Here is a 24,448-nt window from a genome sequence, read left to right on the forward strand (position 1 = left end):
GTTGGTGGAGCATGTGACTCTTGATCTCAGGGTCATGAGTTCAGCCCCCACATTGGGAATGGAGCCTACTTAAAAAAAAGAAAAAAGAAAAAATGCTGTTTTTTTTTAAATTTTTTTTAACGTTTATTTATTTTTGAGACAGAGAGAGACAGAGTATGAACAGGGGAGGGGCAGAGAGAGAGGGAGACACAGAATCTGAAATGGGCTCCAGGCTCTGAGCTGTCAGCACAGAGCCCGACGCAAGGCTCGAACTCACGGACCGTGAGATCATGACCTGAGCCGAAGTCGGACGCTTAACCGACTGAGCCACCCAGGTGCCCCAAAAATGCTGTTTTAAAACAGAAAGTAGTGTAGGTCTCAGGAGGGATGAGTACTATGAGGATAAATGGAAGTGACTTTCAAGTGAGTCTCTCTTCTGTCACCTCCTGCCAACTCACTGTGGTGAAAAGCGTCCACATTCAAGAATTTCATGATTGAATGGATTGGTAGGTGTCAGATACTTCCAGTGGGATCCAGCTTTCCCATCACCCCTCCTCCATACATGTGTGGTAAGGATGAGGAAAACGAAAGTCATTTCCACCTGATTCTGACACCATGTGTCTCCCTTCTCCACTTGGGGGCTCTGATGGGGAAAGACAGTACCTTCCACCTGGCATTGCCTCTCAGTATCTTTGTGAACTCCCTTGGGCTATTATGTTGGTTGGTACTTTGGCTTCTTTGGCTCCCAGCACCAGCTGATGCATTGAATTGAGTCCCAGTTGGGCAGGCTCTATTGCTCAGTGCTGTAGCTGTCTCTAGGGCATTGTTCTTGAGACTTCCAACAGGGCAGATTTGTGCAGTTGGCACATCTGGACAAGATCTATAACAAGTAGAGCTCTGTGCAGTAAGCTCATCTCCATAGTCCACCCCCCACTACCCCCGCCTTCGGGCTGCAGCAGCCTGACACTCCAGCCCTGCCATGGAGAGTATCAAAGAGATACTCTCTGCTCCTTTCAAAGGGGTATTGCTTGTGGCCTCTCATTGATTGGCACTACCTAGGAAGAAATGGGAAAATAGGACTCTCTGCCCTCTTAATCTCCTCCCTTAAGCCAGTCCTTTAGTTTTGCATCCAGTTGGCACCAGAGTTATAATTAATATCATCAGTAAGATTAACTTCTGGTCCAGCTGCCCTGGTCAGCCCAAATTCTCTCCTCAAAACCAAGAGACAGACGAGAGGAATATCTCAGTGAACAGAAAAGAGCAGATGAGCTCAATAGGAAAAAGAGTGAAAGAAAGAGGTGAGCTCTTGCTTTGACTATAGGATTTGCTTTGGTCATTGGATTTATTGACTTTCAATTTGGAACACCATTTTGAGGAAGAGAGGGAGGGAGGGGATGGGAGGAATGAAACAGAGAGAAAGAGAGAGAGAGAGAGAGAGAGAGAGAGAGAGAGAGAGATTAGATGCACATAGGTACTTATTCTAGGTGCAGAGAAATGGGCAAGATATTTAAGAGATCATTGTATCACCCATCTTCCAGCTGTTAGCCCTATACTTTAATCTTCCCTTTTTCAGTTCTTTATAGTTGTGTCATTTCAAAGGATTCGGCATACCAGACCCATGCTTCCCATGTCCCATTGGTATTTCAGACCTGAAATGGGCTCTTTCACATCCTCTCTATTCTGACATTTCTGGTAGCTTCAACTGACTGCCACCCTTACTCACTGTGGAAGGAAAAGGAAAACAAGAGAAGGGTTAAGAAATAACTGCAACTTATGGGGCTTTAACTTCTACAACTACTACTCTGATGTTGGCCAAGTCAATGTTTGTCCAGGATTGGGGTCTTCTATATGCCTAGTTCCTTTCCAGGAAGCTTGAAGCCCACGTTATCCTGGACAAAGTTGAATGGCACTTTTATTTGCTCACTAAAAGAAGGTTAAGGAGCAAGTTGAAAATGAGGGATCTTGGGAAATAAAAAGACTTCAGAGAAAAAGAAACAAATGATAGCCCAGCCAACAAAAGATACTCTTAGGATATTTTCTATATTTTACTCCTTCCAGGTCCTACTACCTTGGATTTCACTTTTTTTTGAAGGTTTTCTAACATCACTAAGTTTCTTAAAGAGTAAGAATTTTTCTCTTTTTACACTCCTGAGCAGCCAAACATACCCTGCCACCATACTAGTTAGGGAATAAAACAAATATTTCTGAGACCTGGAAGTTCAGATGAATCTGGAAGGGTGGATTTTCTGAGAGTCCAAGATTCCTGACCACATTTCTGACAGTGTTGAACATCCTAGGAGATTTGAAGACCTCTCTGTTGAGTAATATAGCAATACCCTACCTCAGTGCAGCCCATGACTGTTCCCACCTTGCTGAGAGGTAGGGAACCTGTCACCCTGCCTTCTTCCCATAGTCAAGTACAAATGACTGGGTCACAAAAGGCAACATTTGTGGATGAAAAAGACTCCCTATTTGAGACTGTGGCAGGAGGGACAGAGGACAGAGCAAAGGCCAGGCTCTGGGTGGGAGGTAACAGCATGAAGAATGGTGCAGGTTAAGATAACAAATACCAGAATATAGTAGCAATGATCTGAAAATTCTCCACTGGAGAATTGGAAAACAGACAGGCTCTAGCAAGGGAAAAAGGTCATCCTGGACTCAGAAATATGGCCAAACCTTACTCTCATGAGAAATGGGATAGCATGGAGAATAACCGGATTCGAGCAGATAAGCCATCTTTCTAAGTACAGCCACCACTGGCACCATGCAGTGTAGACATGCATGGCTTTGGGATTGGCTGTTGAGGTTCCAGAAATGAACTCTCCAAGCTCCTGATGGAATCTAATGGAGGGGGAATCTCACACAGGAAGAAGCAGGAAGACAACAGCTGGACTTTCTAGCCCTTAGCCGTACCCTATTCACAGTGCCTGGTGGATATCTTCTGACCGTAGGACTTTATAGACAACCCAGTAGAAGATGTTGAAGATGAGGAAAGTGAAAGGGAAGACAGCCCGGGAGATGGTGTCAATCCTCTTGGCTTGCTCCACGTAAAGTTTCTGCATGGTTTCTCCCTCCCTTAGAAGAGGGGCTGGAGGTTGGGGAGTATAAATGTCAGAACTTTCCTTTGGACCTCCATCCCTTGCCTGCAGGCAGTGGCCTAGGCCATAGCCACGGAAATAGAAGCGACATTCTTGGATGATATCTTCCTCCTGAAATTACATGGCAGAAAAGACAGAATTTGAGGTTATAGCTCTAAGGCAGAGGAATAGAGACCAGGCCACACACAAATATCTCATAGGTGATGCTATGCAGACAGGTAACTTGGTACACAGGACCACTGCATGCTTTTTATGGCCACAAAACTCATGAGATAGATGTATGCTCAGCAACTATTCATGGTACATACGGTATATTTTATGATTCCGTTTGCAGGTAAACCCCAAGATGCCTTTTTAAAATGCATAACATCATTTAGAGCCATCTAAAACCCAGCGAAGTGCCAACCCACTGTGAGAAAGATATCTCAATGCCAAGTTATCTCTGACTGGTGATCAACAGAATAAACAGAACAATAAAACCTTTAGAATGCACAGTTAAGATATTTAGACTTGGTGAACTTGACTTTAATGACTTTCAAAAGCTGCAGGATTAATTCTCCTTCTATGTAGTATCTTTTAAAAAATTGTTTATCTCCATTCAAAGCTGAAAATTCCAAAAGTTTTAAATAACCTCGTTGGTCATCCAAGTTATGGTAAAGCTGATTACTCTATTTCAGATACATGTGCTTCTCTACAACTCAGCAGATTTTGACAAAGGGGTCAGTACATCTAGGGCAACATTTATTACCCAATACATATTCCATTTATTTAGAATATATGCATTATGATGAACACATTAGCATTGGGGAAATAAATTTTATATCAGCATTAAATAATGTAGCAGCTACACAAAGTTCATTTATCCAATAGTCAGCGGATAACCTTAAGTAGCTATAATAGTTGGAAAGTGAGGTAAGTAAGGACAGAAAGAGAGATAGAGGGAAAGATAGAGATAGAGGAATAAGGAGAGGGAGAGATACAAAGAAGGAGACATAGAAATAAAAAGAGAAAGGACCAAAGCCCCTGAGCTATCAATAGAGAGAGCTTTACTCATGTGAGAGCCCTACAGGCCCCTACTCACAGCCTATTTACTCTTAGCTTATATACAACCCAGACACACCTAATTTTGTCTACTTCTAAAGCACACACTGCCATTATAAATGATGGTTCACCGTCTGGAAAATAGAGGACAGCTAAGTACACACTAGAACCTAAAAATACTTCATTCAAAGATGGTTACAATTTTTGCAAGTGTTGATGTTTACAGGAGTAAAAGCTTCAGCTATCTAGGAAATCACCTAAAGTGAAATGCCCCCTTGTGGGATGATACCAACTACCTTCTTGGTTTGCCTAGGACTTGGGGCTTCCTGAGACTTGGAACATTTAGTGCTAAAACAGAATAGTGTATATGTATACTGAATTGATATGCCATATATCTGTATATATATATATATATATATATATATACACATGTATATATGTGTATATTTATATATGTATATATATATACATGTATATATGTGTATATATATATGTATATATATAATGTGGATAAAGTAGGTTTTAAACACATTGTAGAGTTAGAAGGACATCATAGGGTCTTTATAATGGGACCTTTGCAGCTATGGTAACACACTGAAAAGTGGCTTCATAGGTGAGATATTGGTGTGGTGGGTCCTAGTAGCCCTTGATTATTACTTCACTAGAAGGCTGAGTCTGTCGCTGGGCATCAGGAACGGGAAAGTTCAGGCCAGATATTTACCAACAGATTCCATCTCTTTCTCTGTTTCCTTTGGGCTCATAGGACAGACCTTGGGAAGGGCATTGGTCTTGTTCACTGCCGTGTACCCAGCATGGTGCCTGGTATCCAGTAGGTACCCAGTAGATATCAGTTGAATGAATGAATGGACTGATGAGACATATGCTTCAGAATATAAGACAGGGAATGGCTTTGTTCTCATGAAGCTGGCATCCTCTTAGCGTCTCAAACTGAAGAGTCTACTCAGAAGAGAGTCTTACTCAGTTACAAAGTGCTTGGCAGAAAAAATGATTATTCCTTGTCCCACCCATGCACAATGGCCTGATGCCCTTCATCCTCTAAAAAAAAATGGCACTTTTGGCATAGGGAAGAATATAAGTCTGCCAACCAGAGAGCTTTGCCACCCAATCTCTGATTTTGCCAGTCTCTGTGAAGAGAGTTGTATATGTGTAGGCCAGAGGCAATTCACTACTGTGGCTTTGCTTTGACCCTGAGTGGCAGTAGGGCAGCCTTAGCAGTCTGCTCAAAATTACTTCCATAACCTTTCACCAAAGGCCATGTCTCACCTCACCTGTATTTTCTAGTTCATTTTTATACTTTTCCTACATAGCATTTGTGTTGGACCCATTTTGGAAATGAAGAACCAGAGGTAAACAAAATATCTTTCAAGTAATTGAAACATGAGGGAGGAAAAAAAATTTCCTCTTTTGCTTTCCATTTCAGGGTCCCTCACACCACTAGTTCCCCACTGCTCATTCTTATCTCCTCAGCCTCTCAGCTCCTCAGCTAGAGGATAAAAGTATTGAATATATTTGTTTGCCAAAGACTCTGAAAAAGAAAGTTGAATCCACCTGCCGTTTTCTGTTTCTATAGATTCATTTACTTCTTTTCTCCAATCATAGTAAATCATAGTAAATCTAAAGGGAATTATTTGGAAAAAAATTACCAGGCTGAAAAAAAGCTATCCCTCATGGGACAAAATATATGACCTCTAGAGTAAGCTGCCCTTGACTCTTTTTGATTTTAACATATTGTACCACTTGCAGTTGGTGACAAAGATAAGTGGTCTGAAATCCAAGGGTTGGGATCTTGGATAGGAGTATTATCTATTTAAGCCCAATTCTGAGGTGTGTTTGGGGAGGGGGGAGGGACAATGGAGACTTAAACACCACTTAGTGGCTTCCATGGCTATTGAAATAGAATATTTTTGTTGCAGGTATCTATAGGGGAGGACAGCTGGGCGCTAGAGAGTAAAGATATTCCAAAACCAAGTTGGGGAAGGAATGAACAATGTGAGAGGTAAGGTGTGGATATGGGAAAGAGTGATAGGTATTTAGTAATATGTATTGAAGTGAATGAAAAGAAGAGATTGGAGAGTGGGGGGAAGTGCTGGCAGAAGGAGAGAGACAAGCAGGGTTCTGGGACCAAGCCCCTGAGAGGACTTGGCAGTATTTTGAAATTTCTTCCATTTCTCAAGTTATTCTGCTGATAATGGCAAGGCCTCCTCTCTGTTTAGCTTGAAATACTGCCTTCTCCAATGAGCCTGCAAAGGTTGGTAGAATAGGTAACATGGTTGCTGTGTCCAGAGCCTAGTGCTAAGGCCTGCTGAGGTTATAAAAAAAGAGAGTCAGACCCTTCCCTGTGAAGCTCATAGCCTAACTGGGAAGACAAAGCAGAAATGTAGGGAAAAGAAATTAAACTATTTTAGACAGTGACATGAAAAGAGACCACCATGCAGTGGAGATGGGTGGTTGAGGAGAGATTAGAGAACATGACTAAGCCTGGAGCTGGATGAACAGCTGGCTGGCTCCTAAAATACTCCTAACTTCCTCTTGGCTAAGGGCTCCCTGAAAATCATATGGTTGCTCTCCCCTCCCCTAAGAGGCTCCTCTCAGACCAAAGACTCCTGCTTTTCTAGCTGGAACAGCACAGCCCAGAGAGAGGTTCTAGAAATAGATTAACTCTGCATAAACTTTTTCTGCCAGCTCAGTGGCCTCCAGGATTCCTGCTACAGTTCCACTGCAATGGTAATGGCTTTAGGAAACCCGAAAAGGGACATGGGCTAATGGCACAGGTTTTGATTTTCAGGTTTTATTTATATTAGTAATAAGCCCAGCCCACTTTTTGGCAGGATTCAGGAGCCTAAGTGGGGCCCAGGCCATAGTTATAACTTTGTAATAATTGAGCACTGGTTATGACAGATTCCATTATGATGTCAGGATCAACATATATATGACCAGGAAGGGATAGGCTGTGGGCAGTTGGGGGCTGGAGAGGTGCAGGGAAGGAGGTGGGACTAGTGTCAATCTGGGGTAGCTCTACAGTAATTGCAGCAGTACTCTGTTGCTAGGACACTCACAAAGGCAATTTAGCTGGCAAAAGGACACTGGAAATGTTTGGCAGCAGGTAGGCTTTGATAAGGCATCAAGATTAAAACCCCTATAAAGATAAGATTTTGGTAGCTGAAGGCAGGTTTGACACAGATAAAGAGGGGGTAGTGACAGTTACCTTAGAAAAGGGAGCATTCTCTTTTCTTTCCCTTCTGTCAAGTCTATATATTATTTTTCTAACACTCAGCATTCGATAGAAAAGGTTTTAAGCCTCCTGAAGGAGTCCTACTCAAGGAGATGCAGTTGTGGATCAATCCACTAGAGGGCATGTTTCTCAGTGCCTGACTAAAGTCCAGGCAAGAACTGATGAATTCTGACAAACCAATAGATGCAACAGGAGCCCTGCTTTCAGCAGAAAGGGATCTTAGCTAGGGACATGAGATCCAGGAGTTGGTTTTTAAACATATTTTTAGTGTGTACATATGGTTGGGCACTCCAGAAGCAACTGAGGTGGGAGGTGGGGTATTTGGAAGAGAGAAAATCTTAGTGCTGGAGTTGCCCCAATAGGCTACAACCAGTAGGATCAGATCATTTTCTCTCCCCAAGAGGTCATATGTGTATATTCTCTGGCTTTAAAGCCTCCAAATTGGGCAGAAAACAAGGAGTCAGAGCTCAAGATAGACCAGAACTCTGATGATTAGGCCGACAGTATGTAGCTCAGCAAAGGCTTTTGACTTTGCACATAATTGGGCACTTGCTTCTGTGAAAGTGGCCCAGGAACCTCTGTTGTCATGACAACATACCTAGCACCCATTGTCTGGGCAATGGGGAGGGGCAAACTGCCTCTGTTGTCAGGGTCACAAGATCTCTATTTCCCCTGGGTGATCATTCTGCTGTAGAAGAAATGGGGTTAACAAACAAGAGTGAGGGAGAACAACACCTCACACCCAACAACTCTGATACACCCAACAACTCTGATGCACCCAATGAAGATCAAGGTGAAGAAATCCAACAGCCAAAAGAGGCAAGTAGTGGTTTTCAATTCCAGCTTAGCTATGGGGACCCTCTTATAATGCTTCTCTAGAAAGGCCCCAATGCCGGACTCTTGAATTCTTAACCACCAATCAATGTATGGCAACCTGGGGTACCTTCCTCCTGGGTGAGGGGAGAGCCAGGGAAAACCATTACTAATTCTTAAAGTAATCTCATATTGACTAAATTGACAAGGTTCTAATACTAGCTAACATTTTTTTTCAGTGTTTACTATGTGCCAGGCACTGTTTCATGCTCTTTTTTTTTAATTTATTTATCCCGTGATAAATTATTTCAGTAGTTTCCCAAGGAGACAATATCTCTGTGTCTCTCATTTACCTCGATAGCTTTTTTTAAAAAAATTATTTTTAAGTGATCCTTATACCCAATGTGAGGCTTGAACTCATGATCCTGATAGCAAGAGTCACATGCTCTTTTTTTAAAAGAGAGAGAGACAGTGAGAGCAGGGGAGGGGCAGAGAGAGGGAGAGAGAATCCCAAGTAGCCTCTGCACTGTCAGCACAGAGCCCACGAACTGCGAGGTCATGACCTGAGCCAAAACCAAGAGTCAGAAGCTTAACTGATTGAGCCACCCAGGTGCCCCGAGAGTCACATGCTTTTCTGACTGAGCCAGCCAGGCACCCCTGTATGTCCATGCTCTTAATCACTCTACTAGACTGCTCTTACAGGGATTAACGTCTCATTGGACAGATAAAAAAATGGAATCAAAGAGGTTAAAATACTTAGCTTATCTGTGACCAGCCTAGGACTAGAATCCAGGGTTCCTGACTGCCTGTCTAGACCTTATAGCACTATGTTGGGTCTTGGTTTGTGGGAGGAGTAGTAGGGAGGAAGGAGTTCAAAGGAGAAAGGAAGTGGGACCCTCTCTAGTTATATTTACCATACATTGGCGCCTCTGCCTTCTTCGAAGTCGCATGAATTCCTCATGCTGACGGGAGACAAAATTGACAGCAGCATACTCCAGCAGGGCAGCGAACACGAAGAGCAGGCACACAGCCATCCAGATGTCGATTGCCTTCACGTAGGACACCTGCAACATCCACCAACAGAACAGTCAACCTTCTTGGAGCCCTTCCATGGTCTATCCAGTGGTTTGCCAGCCCATATCAACTGCCTGCTATTCTTCAGTTTTATCCTGAATTTCTCCTGGTTTTTAAAGAAGCTTTCCACGATATGTCCCATTGCCTGAAGGCCCTTGTGAAAGAGATCGGGCTACCCATCATCCTTTACTTCTCTGCACTCTCCACCCTCCACTTCCATCTCCCTTTCCTCCCTACACTTCTTTTCCTTTCTTTTATTCCTTTGTCACTTCTGCTTCTGTTCCTGTTTATTATTCTTTTCATTATTATCTTCTTCTGATTCTCTTCTTTCAATAAACAGCAATGAACATGAGCACTGCTTTCGTTTGCCCTCTGTTAATCTCCTAGGGATCTCACCGCTCTGATGGAAATTGGGCACGGTTTGTTATTCCCATGTGAGACGTGTGAGGACGCTTGAGGCCTAAAGAGGAAAAGTCTTAGCCAAGATTACCCAGTGAGAAGTTGGCACTAGGATTTGGGGGTTCTGGGCTTTCAGTTCAGCGTCACTGCTATTCATCGAGGCTACAGTCTCAATATCAGACTAGGAATTCCTTCCTTTCCCTCCTCTACCCCCATTATTCTCTTAACCCTGTGTTTTTTTTTCTTCTGCTCTTTATGAGAGGACCTGCTACACCTGTTGGGATGAGCACTGGGTGTTGTATGGAAACCAATTTGACAATAAATTATATTTAATATAAAAAATAATAATAAAAAAAGAGAGGCCCTCCTAAAGAATTGAGCTCGGTGGCCCAAGGGAATGCCACTCAACCCCCAGCTATATACACTTCTTTAATTTCAAGGTGCTGTTGGCATTTACCTATCTTGTTCTTAGTGCTCTCCTCTCACTACCTGCCTTGGAAGCCTTTAAGTACTTTTCTCTTCCATTTCCCTTGTGAAGATTGAACGCTTACCTCTCCTGGAATGGGGTTATGGCTGAGTGGGGTCAGGAGAGGTACAGAACTTAGGTTTATGAAGTCCTTTCACCTCCTCAACCAGATGGACCCCCTACATAGTTTTGAGCTGCTGAGCCCACCTCATGGGAGTCCCCAGATGGAGTAGGATACATGACAGACAACCTCTTTTACCAGCTATTTTGGGCAGTGAGGGTGCTACAGGCTCCAGGTAAGGAGCAGGTCTCACTGGATAAACCTTCTACCGTAGCGGTTCTTGTGATGCCACCCCCCCACCCCTGCCTCTTCTTCACCTGAGTGGAATTTGGCAATGTTTAGAGATATTTTTAGTTGCACAATTTGGGGAAGGGTTGCTACTGGCATCTAGTGGGTAGAGGCCAGGGATGCTGCTAAACATACTATAATGCACAGGACTCCTCCCCCACCCCCACACATAGACATACATATACACAACAATTATAAGGACAATAGTGCTAAGGTTGAGAAAACCTGCTCTCTTTTAAGACAATTCCACCAAGGCAACCCTGATTAAGCATCCCTTGGTGTTTCCACTTTGCTGCCTATTAAGAGGGCATCCTATTTCATTCACCATCTCCCAGTCCCACTATGTCCCCAGGGATGTCAAGTAAGTGCTATGAAAATCCATAATAAGGTAATGACAAGGGAGGTCCATGAAGGGCTTTGGACAATCAAAAGAAAGGACACCTCAAGCCACAGGAATGAAGTCTTATTAACAATAGTGTGTCAATAATACACCTTAAATATCTGTGGAATCCATCCACTCACTATCCTAGCTCATCTGAATGACTCCACACTTTCTTAAATGGTCTCCCTGCATCTATGCTTGCCACCTACAATCTGTTTTCCAGACAGCAGCTAGAGTTTTGTTTTCAAAATGTAAACCTAATTATATCATTCCTCTGCTTACAACCTTCATGGCTCTCCATTATTTTTACAATACAGTTTATGCTCCCCTTAGCATGACATTTAGCCCCTTGCCTACTTCTTCAGCCTCATCTTGTCTCTTGTAATCTGTGACTCTCCCATGATAAATTTTTTCAGTAGTTTCCCAAGGAGACAATCTCTCTGTGTTTCTCATTTACCTATTGATTTAAAAAAAAAACACTTTGTTTTTAAGTAATCTCTATACCCAACATGGGGCTTGAACTCACAACCCTGAGATCAAGAGTCACATGCTCCACCAACTGAGCCAACCAGGTACCCCAACCTCGATAACTTTTAAATGTTCACTTTATATATGACATCCTCTGGTAAGCCTTCCATAATCATCTCAGTATGGTTTGGTTGCCCCTGCTATATGTGCCCAGGTTACCTACACATTCTTAGCATCCATCAAATATACCTGGCCATTTCCTTCAATAGATTGTGAGTTCTCTGATGGCAGAGACTGTTTCTACTATGTTCATTATTCTATCCTCAGGGCCTAGCTGAGTGCCTGGAACATAGCAATTATTTTGTAAATGAATGGATGGACGGGTGGATGGTTTAGCAGTGTATTTGTCTCTGCTGGCTTCTGTTTGCTTTCTTGGCCCTCTTCACTAAAACCTGCCCCAGAAGTAGCGGGCCATTTAGATCACAGTTTCTCAAGAAAATTGGGTCCCTCCTCCCTGCTGCAACTTTAGGTCAATTCTGTCAGTCTCTGGCAGAAACTTCCATTTAGCCCTCTGTCCTGGTCTGAGCCACCCAGAGCTATGTAGACTGAGAGCAGGCAAAGAGACTGTGATCAGTGCCTTTGGGAGCCCCCATAAAGGCAAAGAAAGTGTGGTTTCCTGGGAGTATGAGGAATGGCCATGCCAGCTGAATTCCATACAAGTGAGCTTCTGCTTCTCTCATCCTGGACACTAGAGTTGTATTGGGAGTGAAATTACTGACCTTTCCAGAAGCCCCTGACTTTATCCCACCTCCTTCCTTAGGGGTCTCCCCAAATCTAACATTGCACAAACTCAAGAGTGAACAGAAGCTCCCTGACTTAGTCCCTTACTTTGTGGGCTGGCCAATGAGTCTATTTACTTTGGGGGTGAATGCCTACATATTTTGCTTACTGGTCAATGAGACCACAAAAAGGTCATCAAAATATGATGAGAAGGCACAAAATACTGCAAACAAACAGCCCTCTAACAAAGTCCATTTTTTTTTCCAAATGAGGAAACTAAGTGATTCCTAGGAGCAGACAGATCGTGCTTGCTCACAGGAGGGGACTAGAAAAGGAAGTTATCTTGGCAAGAATAAGGCGCTAATTGCAACCTCCCTGCAGGTCAGAGAAGAATCTCCTTGCATGGCAGCTGCAATAAACCAGGGCAGGTTTCTAAGGTCTGAACTACTTTTCTGTCTCTGGTTTTCCTACAAGTCTACTACCACAACACAGCCATCACAGCCCCACCTGGCCCTTTCGTCCTTGCCTAAACCCCGTCTGTCTCTCAGAGCCTTTTCAATATCCCTGTTCATTTAGGAAATACATTTATAGGAAATACTTTCTGACAACTTCCCCTGAAACACTTGATCCTAATCTGAACTTTGTCACCGTTTATCACTAGAGTACTTTGGTTACCTCAAAGGTTTTCCAGCAACTCAAAGATAATTGGGAGCATCACCAGCTGCCTTAGCCCCAGGTCCACCACTCCATTCTTTACACTTAACACCTAACAATTTTAACAATAACAAACATTTATTGAGTGGTTACTAGGTGCCAAACACTGTTGTCTGTGTTAATACATTATCTTATTTATTTCTTTCAATAACCTTATGGAAGAGGTAATATTCTTATTCCTGTGTCCCAGGTAAAGAGACTGAGAGGTTAAGGAATTTACCTAAGAATACCATTGGTAAATGATGAGGGTGGAACTTAAACCCAAATCTTCCTGCCTCCAATCTCCTACCCTTAACCACTACGCCATCCCCATGGCAAGTTTGTAAATTCACCATGGATGCTGAGATTACACCCTGTTTAAGTTCCCTGTAAATGTCTTCTTAGGAATAAGCACTGGGAGATGGGAGCTCACAGGGCCTGGTTCCCATCAAATCAAAATGAGAGGGACTATGTTCACAGTAAGTTCCATAAGTAACTGTGTTGCTTTTGCTTCCTATATTTTTCCATGGCCTAGAACAGTGCCAATAAATATTTACTGAATGAATGAATCAGTTTGTTCCCTGATTTCTCAGAATCTTGCTGACTGTAAGGACATTGAGGTAACCTCTTAGTTCCCTACATGAAGACATAAGGCAGGAAGAACCTGGGCCCAGTTTCATGAGCACAAATCTCTTTGTGTAATCAAAGCATCACCAGGCCACAAATGCTCAGAGTCCACTGACTTTAACTGCCATTTGCTACCTCAAAATGTTCTCACCCTAAAAGAATGGACGTTGTCTCTAGAGGTCTTTATAATAGTGTCCAACTTCTGACATAGTAAGAGACAGATGTTGGTTTAAAATCCTTATGTATTTTTTTTTTGTTTCTTATGGGACATGATGTTGAGAAGGTTTATTCTATCTCGCTGGGCTTTATTCATCTCATCTGTACTATGAGGGAGTGGGACTTTCTACTTGCTAAAGGTCTTTTGATTTTGGACATGCTAGTATTTCCAGATAAGAGTCAGAGTAAGTCAGGCACTGTCTGCTTAGTCCCTACCCAGACAACACCCACAACCTCATCTTCCACATCTTTAGCAATATCATTAGCAGTATGTTGTAGGGGAAGAGAAAATTCCGGCCTCTTGCTCTTGTTCAATGGCTCTCCTCTACCTTAAATCCAAGGCAAATAGGGATCAGAAGGGAACAGAACTATGAATGGGACTATGGCAAGCAAGTTCTCTTGCATGTCTCTTCACCTTAGGCAAAGATGCCCGGGAGCCAGAGCTCTGAGTTGTCATGGTGAGCACAGTGGTGATGCCTAGGCCCACGCGAGCAGGGGTGGCATCCATGTTGATCCAGAAGGAGACCCAGGACAGGATAACGATGAGTAGGCTGGGGATGTACATCTGAATCAGATAGTAGCCCATCTGCCTTTCCAGGTGAAACTTTACCTCGATGCAGGTGAATTTCCCTGTAAGGAAAGAGGTGAGGTATCAGGCCTCAGGTTCCCAGCCTGCAGCTGAGCCTGAGAGGCAGGACTAGGGCATCCTTATCTCTATAGGTCAGCCTCTGGGAGCCTCAGCTGGGCAAATAAATGAGCCTTTCAAAATAGTCCCAAGGAGCACCAGAAGTTTGTTCTAAGGAAGCTGTCAGAGCAGCCACCAAAGACTTGGCCTCTTGGTCCAAGCACTAGTTTCCAGAAGAGGGCCTTCCCTGTGACCACACAGCAAGAGGATTAAGCACAGAAGGATTCCAGAGCCAGACTGCCTTGGTTTGAATTCTGAACCTTCCACATACTGTGTGACCTCAGGCAAAGCACTCAAGCTAATTTACCTTCAGTTTCCTCGCCTATAAAACAGAGTAACAACAATATCAACTCCATCATTGTAGGAATTAAATTAGATAATGTATTTGGAGCGTTGAGCACATAGGTAGTTGGTACTATCGTCATTATTAACAAAGCAATGAGCTTAGACTCTGCTCAAATCTCAGCAGCCTTGCTTGAGCTTGCTGGTACCCCAGATGCTCTCTAGCAACAACAATTCACTGAAATAAACACTGTCTGTATCTTAAGCAAGTGGGAAGAGCTGGATAGGAAATATCTGGAAACAGTGTCCAATAGAGATCAGCTCTGGATAGCAGGCAGCAGGTGCCCAGAGAGCATCAGGCAGCAGCATTCTATCCCACCAATAAAAAGTGTATTAGTCCAAAGCACATGTACCAATGCTCTGCCTCCTCTGCCAGCCATCTGCACTTTACCCTGCTTCCCATGCCCTGAGGCTACGAAAACACTAGCTCAGAGCTTCTCCCAGCAGCCGAGGCTTAGGATAACCAAAGCAAAAAGCAAGGGATGTGTATATTGCTATTTCATTCTGGACTAGGTTTGCTCTTATCAGGCCTGATTCCTCAAGGCTAGTAACTTCATCAATGACTGATTATGGCTATGTGATGCTGTGACCTCCTATTTTTCCCTGAGTCCACCCCACCCCAGACTTTTTGCTATGACATGTCTTTGTTATGTATCCATATTTTCTTTCCTTCCTTCATTTTTTCTATCTATCTATCTATCCATCTATTTATCTAGTTTTGGTAATGGTAGTTTTATTTTTAATTAAAAAATTGATACTTATTTAGTATAGGAAAGAAGTGAGAAGTAGAGAAAAATAATAATATTTATAAGCTCACATTTATCAAGCCCCTACTAAGTGCCCTGATTTTATATAGTTTATCTCATTAAAATTTCATAGCAACTCTTTGGGGCAGGTAAAATTATTATTTCCAGTTTTACATATAGGGATACTGAGGCTTAAAGAGATTAAGTTATGTTTTCTTGAAGGCACCCAATAGTAAATGGTAGAATCAGAATTCCAACTCAGCTCTATCTTACTCCAAAGTTGTTGCTTTTATCTACTGTATCACATTACTTTAGAAATATTTAGTGATATTTCCTTCCAGGATTTTTAAACACATGCTTTTGGTTTGTTTCTTTTACCACAATATAATGATTCTGTGTATACAACTTTGAATCTTAGCCTTTTCCACTTGTACTTTCCATGTTGATATAAGAATCTTGCAAGCATCCTTTTAAACATCTGGATAATATTCCACCAAACAGATGCACTGTGTAATTTACTTAACCTCTGTCATGTTGGTGGATATTTAGAACAGTCCTAATTTCTTTGCTGTATAAGCAGTGACCCAGGAACCTTCTTGGGGTCTAAAGTCAATGTGGTATTTTGGAATATTTCCTTCTAATAAATTCCAAGAAGTGGGATTCCTAGATCAACATATAGGGAAAAAAATAACTTTTAAAGTTTCTCAAAGTATGCCTCTCAAAGTATGCATCAGAAGCCTCAGGATTCTTGTTCAAATGCAGATTTCTGGGGCGCCTGGGTGGCTCAGTCGGTTGAGCGACCGACTTTGGCTCAGGTTATGATCTCACAGTTTGTGAGTTTGAGCCCCACGTAGGGCTTTGTGCTGACAGCTCAGAGCCTGGAACCTGCTTCTGATTCTGTGTCTCCCTCTCTCTCTGCCCCTCCCCCACTCATGCTCTGTCTCTTTGTCTCAGAAATAAATAAACATAATTTTTTTAAATGCAGATTTCGGGGCATCACTCCAAGTGCATATAATCAGAATCTCTGATAGGCAGAGCTCAGGAATCAACATTTTAACAGGCTCTGTAGAGAAATATAATGCAGACTGAAGTTTGAAAACCACTATATACAAATTGCCAGTTTTCTCCCCAATACAAGTTCTACTGATTTCCACTCCCATGAGCATTTTCTAAATTCAATGGTTTGTTCCTATCTCCACTTCCCACACCCCTACATACACAAACACACATATTCATAAGGTGGCACCCAAAGCGTGTCAGTACACCATAGGAGGATCTACCTCCATTTTTTAAGATAAAATTTATTTATTTTGAAAGAGGCGGGGAGAGTGTGAACAGGGGAAGGGCAGAGAAGGAAAATCCCAAGTAGGCCTCTGCGCTGTCAGCACAGAGCCCAATGTGGGGCTCAAACTCATGAAACTGTGAGATCATGACCTGAGCTGAAATCAAGAGCTTGATGCTCAACTGACTGAGCCACCAAGGTGCCCCAAGGATTTCCCTTCTTTAGCCTCTAGCCTCTACCTCAGGTTCATAGCACTTTGTAGCCAAATTTCCAGGGCAACTGAGGAACAAGTAGTTCTTAGGGAAGCTGCAGGGAGCAGATGCTCAAGCTGGAAAAGCAACCTTTCTCCACTTCCTGGCCCACATTTCACATCTGGGAAAACAAGCCAGTTCAAGAGTTGGGTGACGGTGGCTGTGGTATGAGGCGTGGATGTTAAGCCTGCCAGTGCCCTGAAGCCTATTACTTCCTGGTTCAGCAGAGCCATTGGCTACTCTCAGATGTAGATTCCCCACTTTCTATATAATGTTGGCCCCAGGACAGGTGGGACACTACTGTCACTCACTGGCACAGGCCCATCTACTCTGCAGCATGCGATAGGGACAAAAATATGGGCTTTGGAGTTAGATCTGGATTTGAACTCTAAATCAGCCATTTTCTAGGTATATGACTTGGAAAGTTGATTTAACTTCTTAGAATCTTAGTCTTCCCTTTCTGAAAAAATGGGGCTCAAAATTCCTACCATAATGAGATAAGGCATATGAAGCACTTAGCACATTTGGCACAGAGTGGACTTTCAATAAAAGCTGGCTTCCTTGTCCCCTTTCCTCCCTCTGGAGGCCCTTCTGTGGCTTACAGGCAGTAAAGATCCTGGTTTTTACCTGTGTTGTAATGCTTGGTACAGTAGCCTAGATCCTTCTCATCCCGCAAGATAAACTGGGGCAGAGTCAGCCCCTCAGCCACTTGGACAGCAGGAGCATCTTCCAGCCACTCAAACACGAGGTCATTCATGGTGTAGCCAACTAAAAGTGACAGAGATGGCAGAGGGCTGCAGAGTGTGGTTCTGGGTGGGGTAGGGAGAGGGTTAGAACCAGCAGGAAAGAACAGATGAGGAGGTAAGGCCTGGGTTTTAGGAGCTTCATGCTCATCTTAGAAAGGGAAACCTTTCTGAAGAGGGAACGTGGTCAATTGTCTTATGGGCCTAACCTAAGTAGGTAAAGAAAAAAGATTTCAGATTCCTCTTCTATCTAGTTCTCAAGCTTTAGAAAGTCCCAGAGAGAAATTATTCTGGCAGACCTATAAAGCAGGTCAAAAGGGTTGGAAAGATGTCAAGGAACCCAGCTAGGAACCTCCTGACATGTCTCAAATCCAGTGGAGTAAGGACGTGTACTGACCACATGTCTTGAACAGAACCAGCCTCAGAGCTAGGCCTTCTGCCACTTCACCCCAGGGAGGAAAGACTATTTGTACCCTGCAAGTCATGCATGGGACAATGTGCATACCACAGACTCCTAGCCAGGGTCCTGAACTGGGGCAGGTATTGAGAGTTAACATCTGAACATGCCAAGTTGCTCACAGCTAGCAGTTTGTAAAGGCTCCTGCCATATATTTGACTGTATTCACACATGTCAGGTAGAATTGGAAGAAGAAACACTGAGGCCCACAGATGTCCAATGTAGAGCCTTGACTCAGAGTAGCCGTGTGACTTTGGACAAGTCATTTCCCCTTTGGTAAAATGCTCCACCTACTTTTCACAGTTGTGAGGGGGCAATAAGAACCAGGATGTGAAAGTGGTTTGAACTCGAAAGAGCTGACCACATTCTACCCATCACTGTTATTATATGCTGGAAACAGCCTGAGAAGCCTTCTTTTCTGAGAATTGAATGCATGTGTATTGATCTCACAGGAGATGGCCAAGGACTGCATATAGGTGATGGTCCAATCTTGTCATCCTTTGACTTCTCTGCAATTGGGGCAGCCCCTAAAAGCTGGCACCCCTGCCACAGACTAGCCCTTGGCTCACCTTGACACCCTGGGCACTGTCCTATGCCTAGAATTGTCCTCTTCTGGTTCTCTACAAGTTACCTTTGTTTATGAGCAATCAGGGTTCAGTACCCTCTCTACCGTCTCTGGCATTTTTATAGGCATCTTGAATGTCTTAACTCAGGGCGAGTAAAGGTAGAATTACTCCAGGCACAGTGAGAGGGAATATCTTTTGGCAGAGAAAGTATCTTTAAAATAACCCCCCACAACCAACACAAGCACATTTGTCTGTAAAGCTGGTACCTTCCCATTCCCCAGCCCTGTGGAATAGCCAAACCAGTAAACAGTGTGAGGATGGAAAAACACATTGGGTTGGGTGTTAGTGGGTCCCGGCTCCTAGTCTCATCTGTGCCAACAACTGATTGTGTGTAAGGGTAAGTCCCCATTCTGGGTTGCCCTTTTCTTGTCTAGAATATCATGGGATGGGGTTAACTACCTGATATTCCAGGCCTTGCTCTGTGACTCTCTAGAGACACTTACAGCTCTCCAGCTGCATCGTACAGGTCTGGATATCCATGGGGAAGTTCTTGAGGTCCATTGGGCAGGACAAAATGAGGGTCAGCCTGGTAGGGACAGTAAAAAAGAAGTGACATCAGCTTACTGCGGCCAAGTACAACACAGGGAACCCTCTTCCCATCCCTCAGCCTCCATCTGGTTTCTTCCTCTTGACCCAAACTTTCCTGGGCATCCATCAGGTGCACCTGATGCTGTAGAGCACATTCCCATTCTTGAAGATGCGCAGTAACTTGTTGTCTGTGGTCACCTCATGGAAACTGGCCCCTTTCTCATTGGCAAAGAACAGGTCTGGCTTCCAGATAGAGTCTAGCATGGAGGGATCAAGATCCAAAGAGTCATCAGGATATTCTCCATAGGCTAGGCGTGGGTCATTCCACTGTTGCCGCAAGAAGACATTCACCCGGTAGTCCTGGGAGGGTGCACAGATGGGCCCATCAGAGGCAGTGTTATTCCAGGGACCCAGCAAGCCTACATGGGCAGGAGGGTCATGAGGAGGAAATGCTGGGAGCATATCTCAGGGGCAGTGGACATTTTCCACTGGATAAGGATCCTGCTTTGGCCTGATATGGCAAAGATGAGAAGGGAAAAGACATTTATTAAGCACTTACTATATGCCGGGCTCTCTGCTAAGTGCTTTATTTATATGCATCATCTTATTTAAATCTTACACCAACACTGTGAGGAGGGTACTGTTATGATCCCCATTTTACAGATGAGGAAACTGAAATGAGAGATTTAAGTAACCTGTCACACAGCTATTAGATGGTAGAGTCAGGATTTGAACATGGGTTTTGTCTGATTCCAAAGACTGTGCTCTGTACCAAGCTATCTCCCATGATTGGCCATCTGCTCCTTAGGCTAGTCTGCCTTTAGCCACTGAACCCCAGGCTAGAGAAATATATCTCCCAGTGACCAACTTCAGACATCCCATGGCTTTAGCCATGATCATGAAACAGGGAGAGGAAGGCAGAGGGAGGAAAGGTTCGGTATCTGATGGGTTTCTTCCATTCACACTAGAATGGAAGCAGGGAACAAAGAAACTCCTTACCATAGTAGTCTCAGTGACAGAGCCAAAACTGTTGATAAAGATGTTGCAAGTCACATTCACAGGTGGGCCTAAAGGTGGCAAAACACAGCCATATTGGCAGGGCATTCCAGGAGTCTGGAAGCATGTTCTAGGACTCCTTCCCTGAGCTTAAGGCCAAGGCACTTCTGGGAGAAGGCAGTGCCAGCTACACAGACCTATGGGCACTAGGGAGGGGAAGCTCCTTCTGAACTGTAAGAGCTAGCCCTGTGCCCCCAGCCTCCTCTTCTTGGGGCAGACAATAGGGGTGGCATGGCAGTATGCTCCCAAGAAGAGTGGGGAAGAAAGGGTTTTTGTAGGATGAATGCTTCTTACCTTTAAAATTGGGTCGAATTCTGGCATCATATCCTGATGTTCGTCCCATAAGTTTGTCCAGGAAATCAGAAGGGGACATAGGTTGGGGCCCTTTGGTCCCAGAATTGACTTCCTCTTTTGCCAAGGCCACTCTGGACAGGATAGATAAAGAAGTCTGAGGCCAGTTGTATTCTACATTTATCACAGACCCTCTACTTTCCTGTCCCTACACTCCTCTGGCTGGTCTCTCCATCAGGCAGCAGGATAGGAGAAGATGGGTCTCTGGGTACCCATTTGCAAAATGAGGAGAACAGAAACAGCCATAAACCAACACTGCAGCTCAATAGTCCTAAAAAAGTGCTTTCACATATATGAGATCTTTTTACCCTCACAATTCTCAGTATAGTGAGGGTGAAGACAGATGAGAAAAGTGACTTGTGGGATTGGAACAGCCACTATAGAAAATATTATGGAGATTCCTCAAAAAAGTAAAACTAGAATGACAATATAATCCAGAAATTACACTTCTGGGAATATATCCAAAGAAAATTAAAACACTAATTCAAAAAGATATATGTACCCTTGTGTTTATTGTAGCACTATTTATAATAGCCAAGATATGGAAACAATCTAAGTGTCCATCAACAAATAAATGGATAAATGGTATACACACACACACACACACACACACACATATATATGTACACACACACACACACACAACAGAATATTATTCAGCTGTAAAAAGAAGGAAGTTCTGCCATTTGTAACAACATGGATCTTGAGGGCATTATGCTAAGTGAAAAAAAGTCAGACAAAGACAGACAAATACCGTGTGATCTCATTTATATATGGAATCTAATAAAGACATAAACAAACCAAAAGAGGAGTGGCCTACCCTAAAGTCTCAAAGTTGGTGAGTGACAGGATCAGGGCTCAAACCCAAGGGGTTGAGACCTAATCTAGTATTCTCTTTCCGAAGGTGTTTTGAAGAGTGACAACTCACTGGAAATAACATGTTTGCTGCAATGTTTTGGCTAAGCCAAGGATGGGAAGGACTCAGGGACAATTTGCATCACTGAGAGTTGGTTTTAGTTGCTTAGCCTTCATGCTAAGCCACTCAGGATCTAGGGACCTAGCTTCTAGAGAGAGAGAGACTTGGCTTCTGGTGTTTAGTCCAGTAGGAAGCTATGTTTTGAGCTGGATTTCAATTAATGCTTGGGGAAGCTTCAGGCATATAAACTCTCTCTGGCAACAAAACAGGTGAGGTAGCAGGTCTCTAGAAGCATGAGAAGGGCTCCCAGAAGGATGGCTATGCCAAAAAGGTCAGTTTCCATCTTTTCCCCCTAACAGCTTGATTTTGAGGAAGGGACCAGTGTGCTTTGGCCTAACCTAGAGGCTGGGCCCCTTCTCCCCTGACAAGTTTCCTTCTAAGAGCAGCAAAACTCCTTCCATATGCCTTCTTGTCTGCTTACCAGCCAACAGCTAGCCTAGGGACCAGGAGCTCAGCCTTGAGGGCCGAGGTAGGGCTCAGGGACAAACTCAGGTTGGACTCCTGGCTGGGCCTAGCCTTCCTGCTCCATCCTGCCATCATCATTGTGCTAGCCACTAGAGTTAGCTCTCTCACAGCCACTACTATTGCCACACTCTGTGGTTGGGAGGCAGGGTGACTACTGTCCTTCTGGGTCTAATTCTCTTTGAGCCAACAGACCCTGTTACATCTGTGCGCCATGCTAGGCCATATAGATCATATGCACTGTGATCAGTAAAATAAGAAAAATAGCTAAGGCATCATGCTACATGCTTTACTCACCTTATCTAGTTTAGTTCTCACATCAGTGCTCTCAGATAAAGGTTATTATTATCCCCCTTGTATATATGAAGAAACTGAGGATCAGCAAGATAAAGTGACTTATTCATGATCATACAGCTAGTAAATGGTAAAGCCAAGATTCTAACCCAGAGCTATTGACTTCAAAACTAAGTCCATATACCACAATGCAATGATGCAAGCAGCCCAGGGTGGGCTTCCAAGGAACCAGAGTGGGTGGAAGATCTGGGAACAGAGACCACTGAGGCCACAAACAGGGGCTGCCAGAGCAGGTGGCTTAAGCATGCTCTGAAAATCCAAGGAGGCTGGCGGTGGTGCTGGAGCAAGCAGAAATCTGTGGCTTCACTACAGGGTGTCCATGCTGGCCACATGCTGCTGCTGGCCGCCTGCCACCTGCCTGCTGGGAGGCTACATTGTACTGTACATGGAGCAGCCAGACCCTCACCAGCATCTTCGGCCCCATTTTCAGGTCACCTGTCCCAATAGTCCCAGAGCTAAATTTTTTTCTCATGCAAGCCTCTGGGGTGGGGTAGGGGAAGAACTCTGATTCTGCTACTGGGTGGTGCCTGAGTGACCTTGGACAGGTCACTCCCCTCTCTAGGACTCAAGTTTCTATATGTACAATGAAATGCTTAGACTCAAGACTTCCTAAGGTCTTGCCTTGCTCTAATTGTCCAAGTGGGAATGCTGCCACTAAAGCTTGGGCCTTGAGGCAGCCTCCCCTCCAGGAGGGCCAATGAGCTCCACCATGTGCCCCCTTCTGCCTGCATCCTCCTACCAACTGCAGCTGAGCTGCCATTCTACTCTGGGCTATTTTTCACTCTTAGGAAGTTTGTCGTCCCACACATATCACATCCCTGCCTGCCTGCCAGCCAATGTATCTGTAAGCAGTGAGGCAGGAGGCTCCTCAGAGACAAGCAGTCCTGGTGTGTTCTTTGAATTAAGAGGAGGAGGAGGTTATTACCATGGCACCTGGCCCTCCTCACCTCAGGAGGCACCCTTCTTATGACCAGTTCAGCCCAAGCCACAGCCATCTTTCCTCCTCAACTCACCCTGTCCACCTAGACTGGCTCCTGGTCTCATGAGAAAGTGGGAATGGGTAGGGGTACATTTACAGGAAGCTGAAAGCATGTCTTGCCCTCAAGCCCAGAAAATGATTTCCACTTAGTGCCCCTTCAGGGACAGCAAGCAGCCACATGTGCACAGGCAGGGTGACTGCAGAGGGACAAGGTTTGCTCAGCCCAGCTTCATTCTGATATGGTTTAGAGAAAATCCCTGCTACTTTGAAGCCTATTTGGTGGGCAGCTGACAGATGTTGGTGTCATTTTTAGGAATTTGAGCAGTGTGTGGCCATACTGGTCGGGAGACAGGAAAGGATGGTAGGACAGATGACCTCTGTTCTGGGGCTCATCTACCCAGCCCATACCCAGGCCCAGAAAGATCTCACCCATGCAGAAGCCTTCCCACCAGCTCTGGGGCCTTGGCATTCCTCATAAAAGCCTCCCAAGTCCTGGTTGGGGGGAGAGTGTCTTTCCCTGGAGCCCTCCAGACTGTAAGCTTTTTTGTAAACTTAGAGGAAACTGTGCCAGAATCCCCTGCTGCCCCCAGCCAGTGTTTGCATGCACCTTCTTCTCACTCCGACTCAGCTCACCTGAGGAGGACTTGCCCAGGCAGGGTCCAGAGGAGAAGGAAGGAGAGGGTTGCAGGAACAAGAGTTGTCATTCCGCAGGGAACCTGGAGCTCTTTCTCAGCCTGGCTGCCAAGGTAAGTGTGATATCCCAGCAAGGAGAATGCTGCAGAAAGTAGAGAGCCTTTCTCCAACTTGGTCTGCTCACATGGAGCCTCTGGGGCCAGGCTAGGAGTTGTGCACTCTCCCTCCTCTTCTGCTCTCTTCTCTGCCCTGCCGTTACCAGTCAGGGGCCAGAACGATTCCCCCTGGAAATGATCCTGATTTGGATAACCCTACCAGCTCCTGCTCTGGCTTGCCCGG

At 44.3% G+C, this 24,448-nt stretch overlaps 1 protein-coding gene across 1 annotated transcript; it reads right to left on the reverse strand.

Annotated features, from left to right (window-relative positions):
- Positions 1-2,897: 2,897 nt before the first annotated feature.
- On the reverse strand, positions 2,898-24,180 carry LOC124514020 (glycine receptor subunit alpha-4). Its single transcript, XM_047082129.1, has 9 exons — positions 24,110-24,180; positions 20,649-20,779; positions 20,298-20,365; positions 19,435-19,658; positions 19,214-19,296; positions 17,572-17,712; positions 14,054-14,268; positions 9,099-9,248; positions 2,898-3,188 (listed from the first exon to the last, which is right to left on the reverse strand). The coding sequence occupies exons 1-9, from the start codon at positions 24,178-24,180 to the stop codon at positions 2,898-2,900; spliced, it is 1,374 nt and encodes a 457-aa protein (XP_046938085.1).
- Positions 24,181-24,448: the final 268 nt, after the last annotated feature.

Source organism: Lynx rufus, unplaced genomic scaffold (genome assembly GCF_022079265.1).
Source record: "Lynx rufus isolate CCGP_SWC_20201006 ecotype Redwood Valley unplaced genomic scaffold, mLynRuf1.p SCAF_19, whole genome shotgun sequence".
NCBI lineage: Eukaryota > Metazoa > Chordata > Mammalia > Carnivora > Felidae > Lynx > Lynx rufus.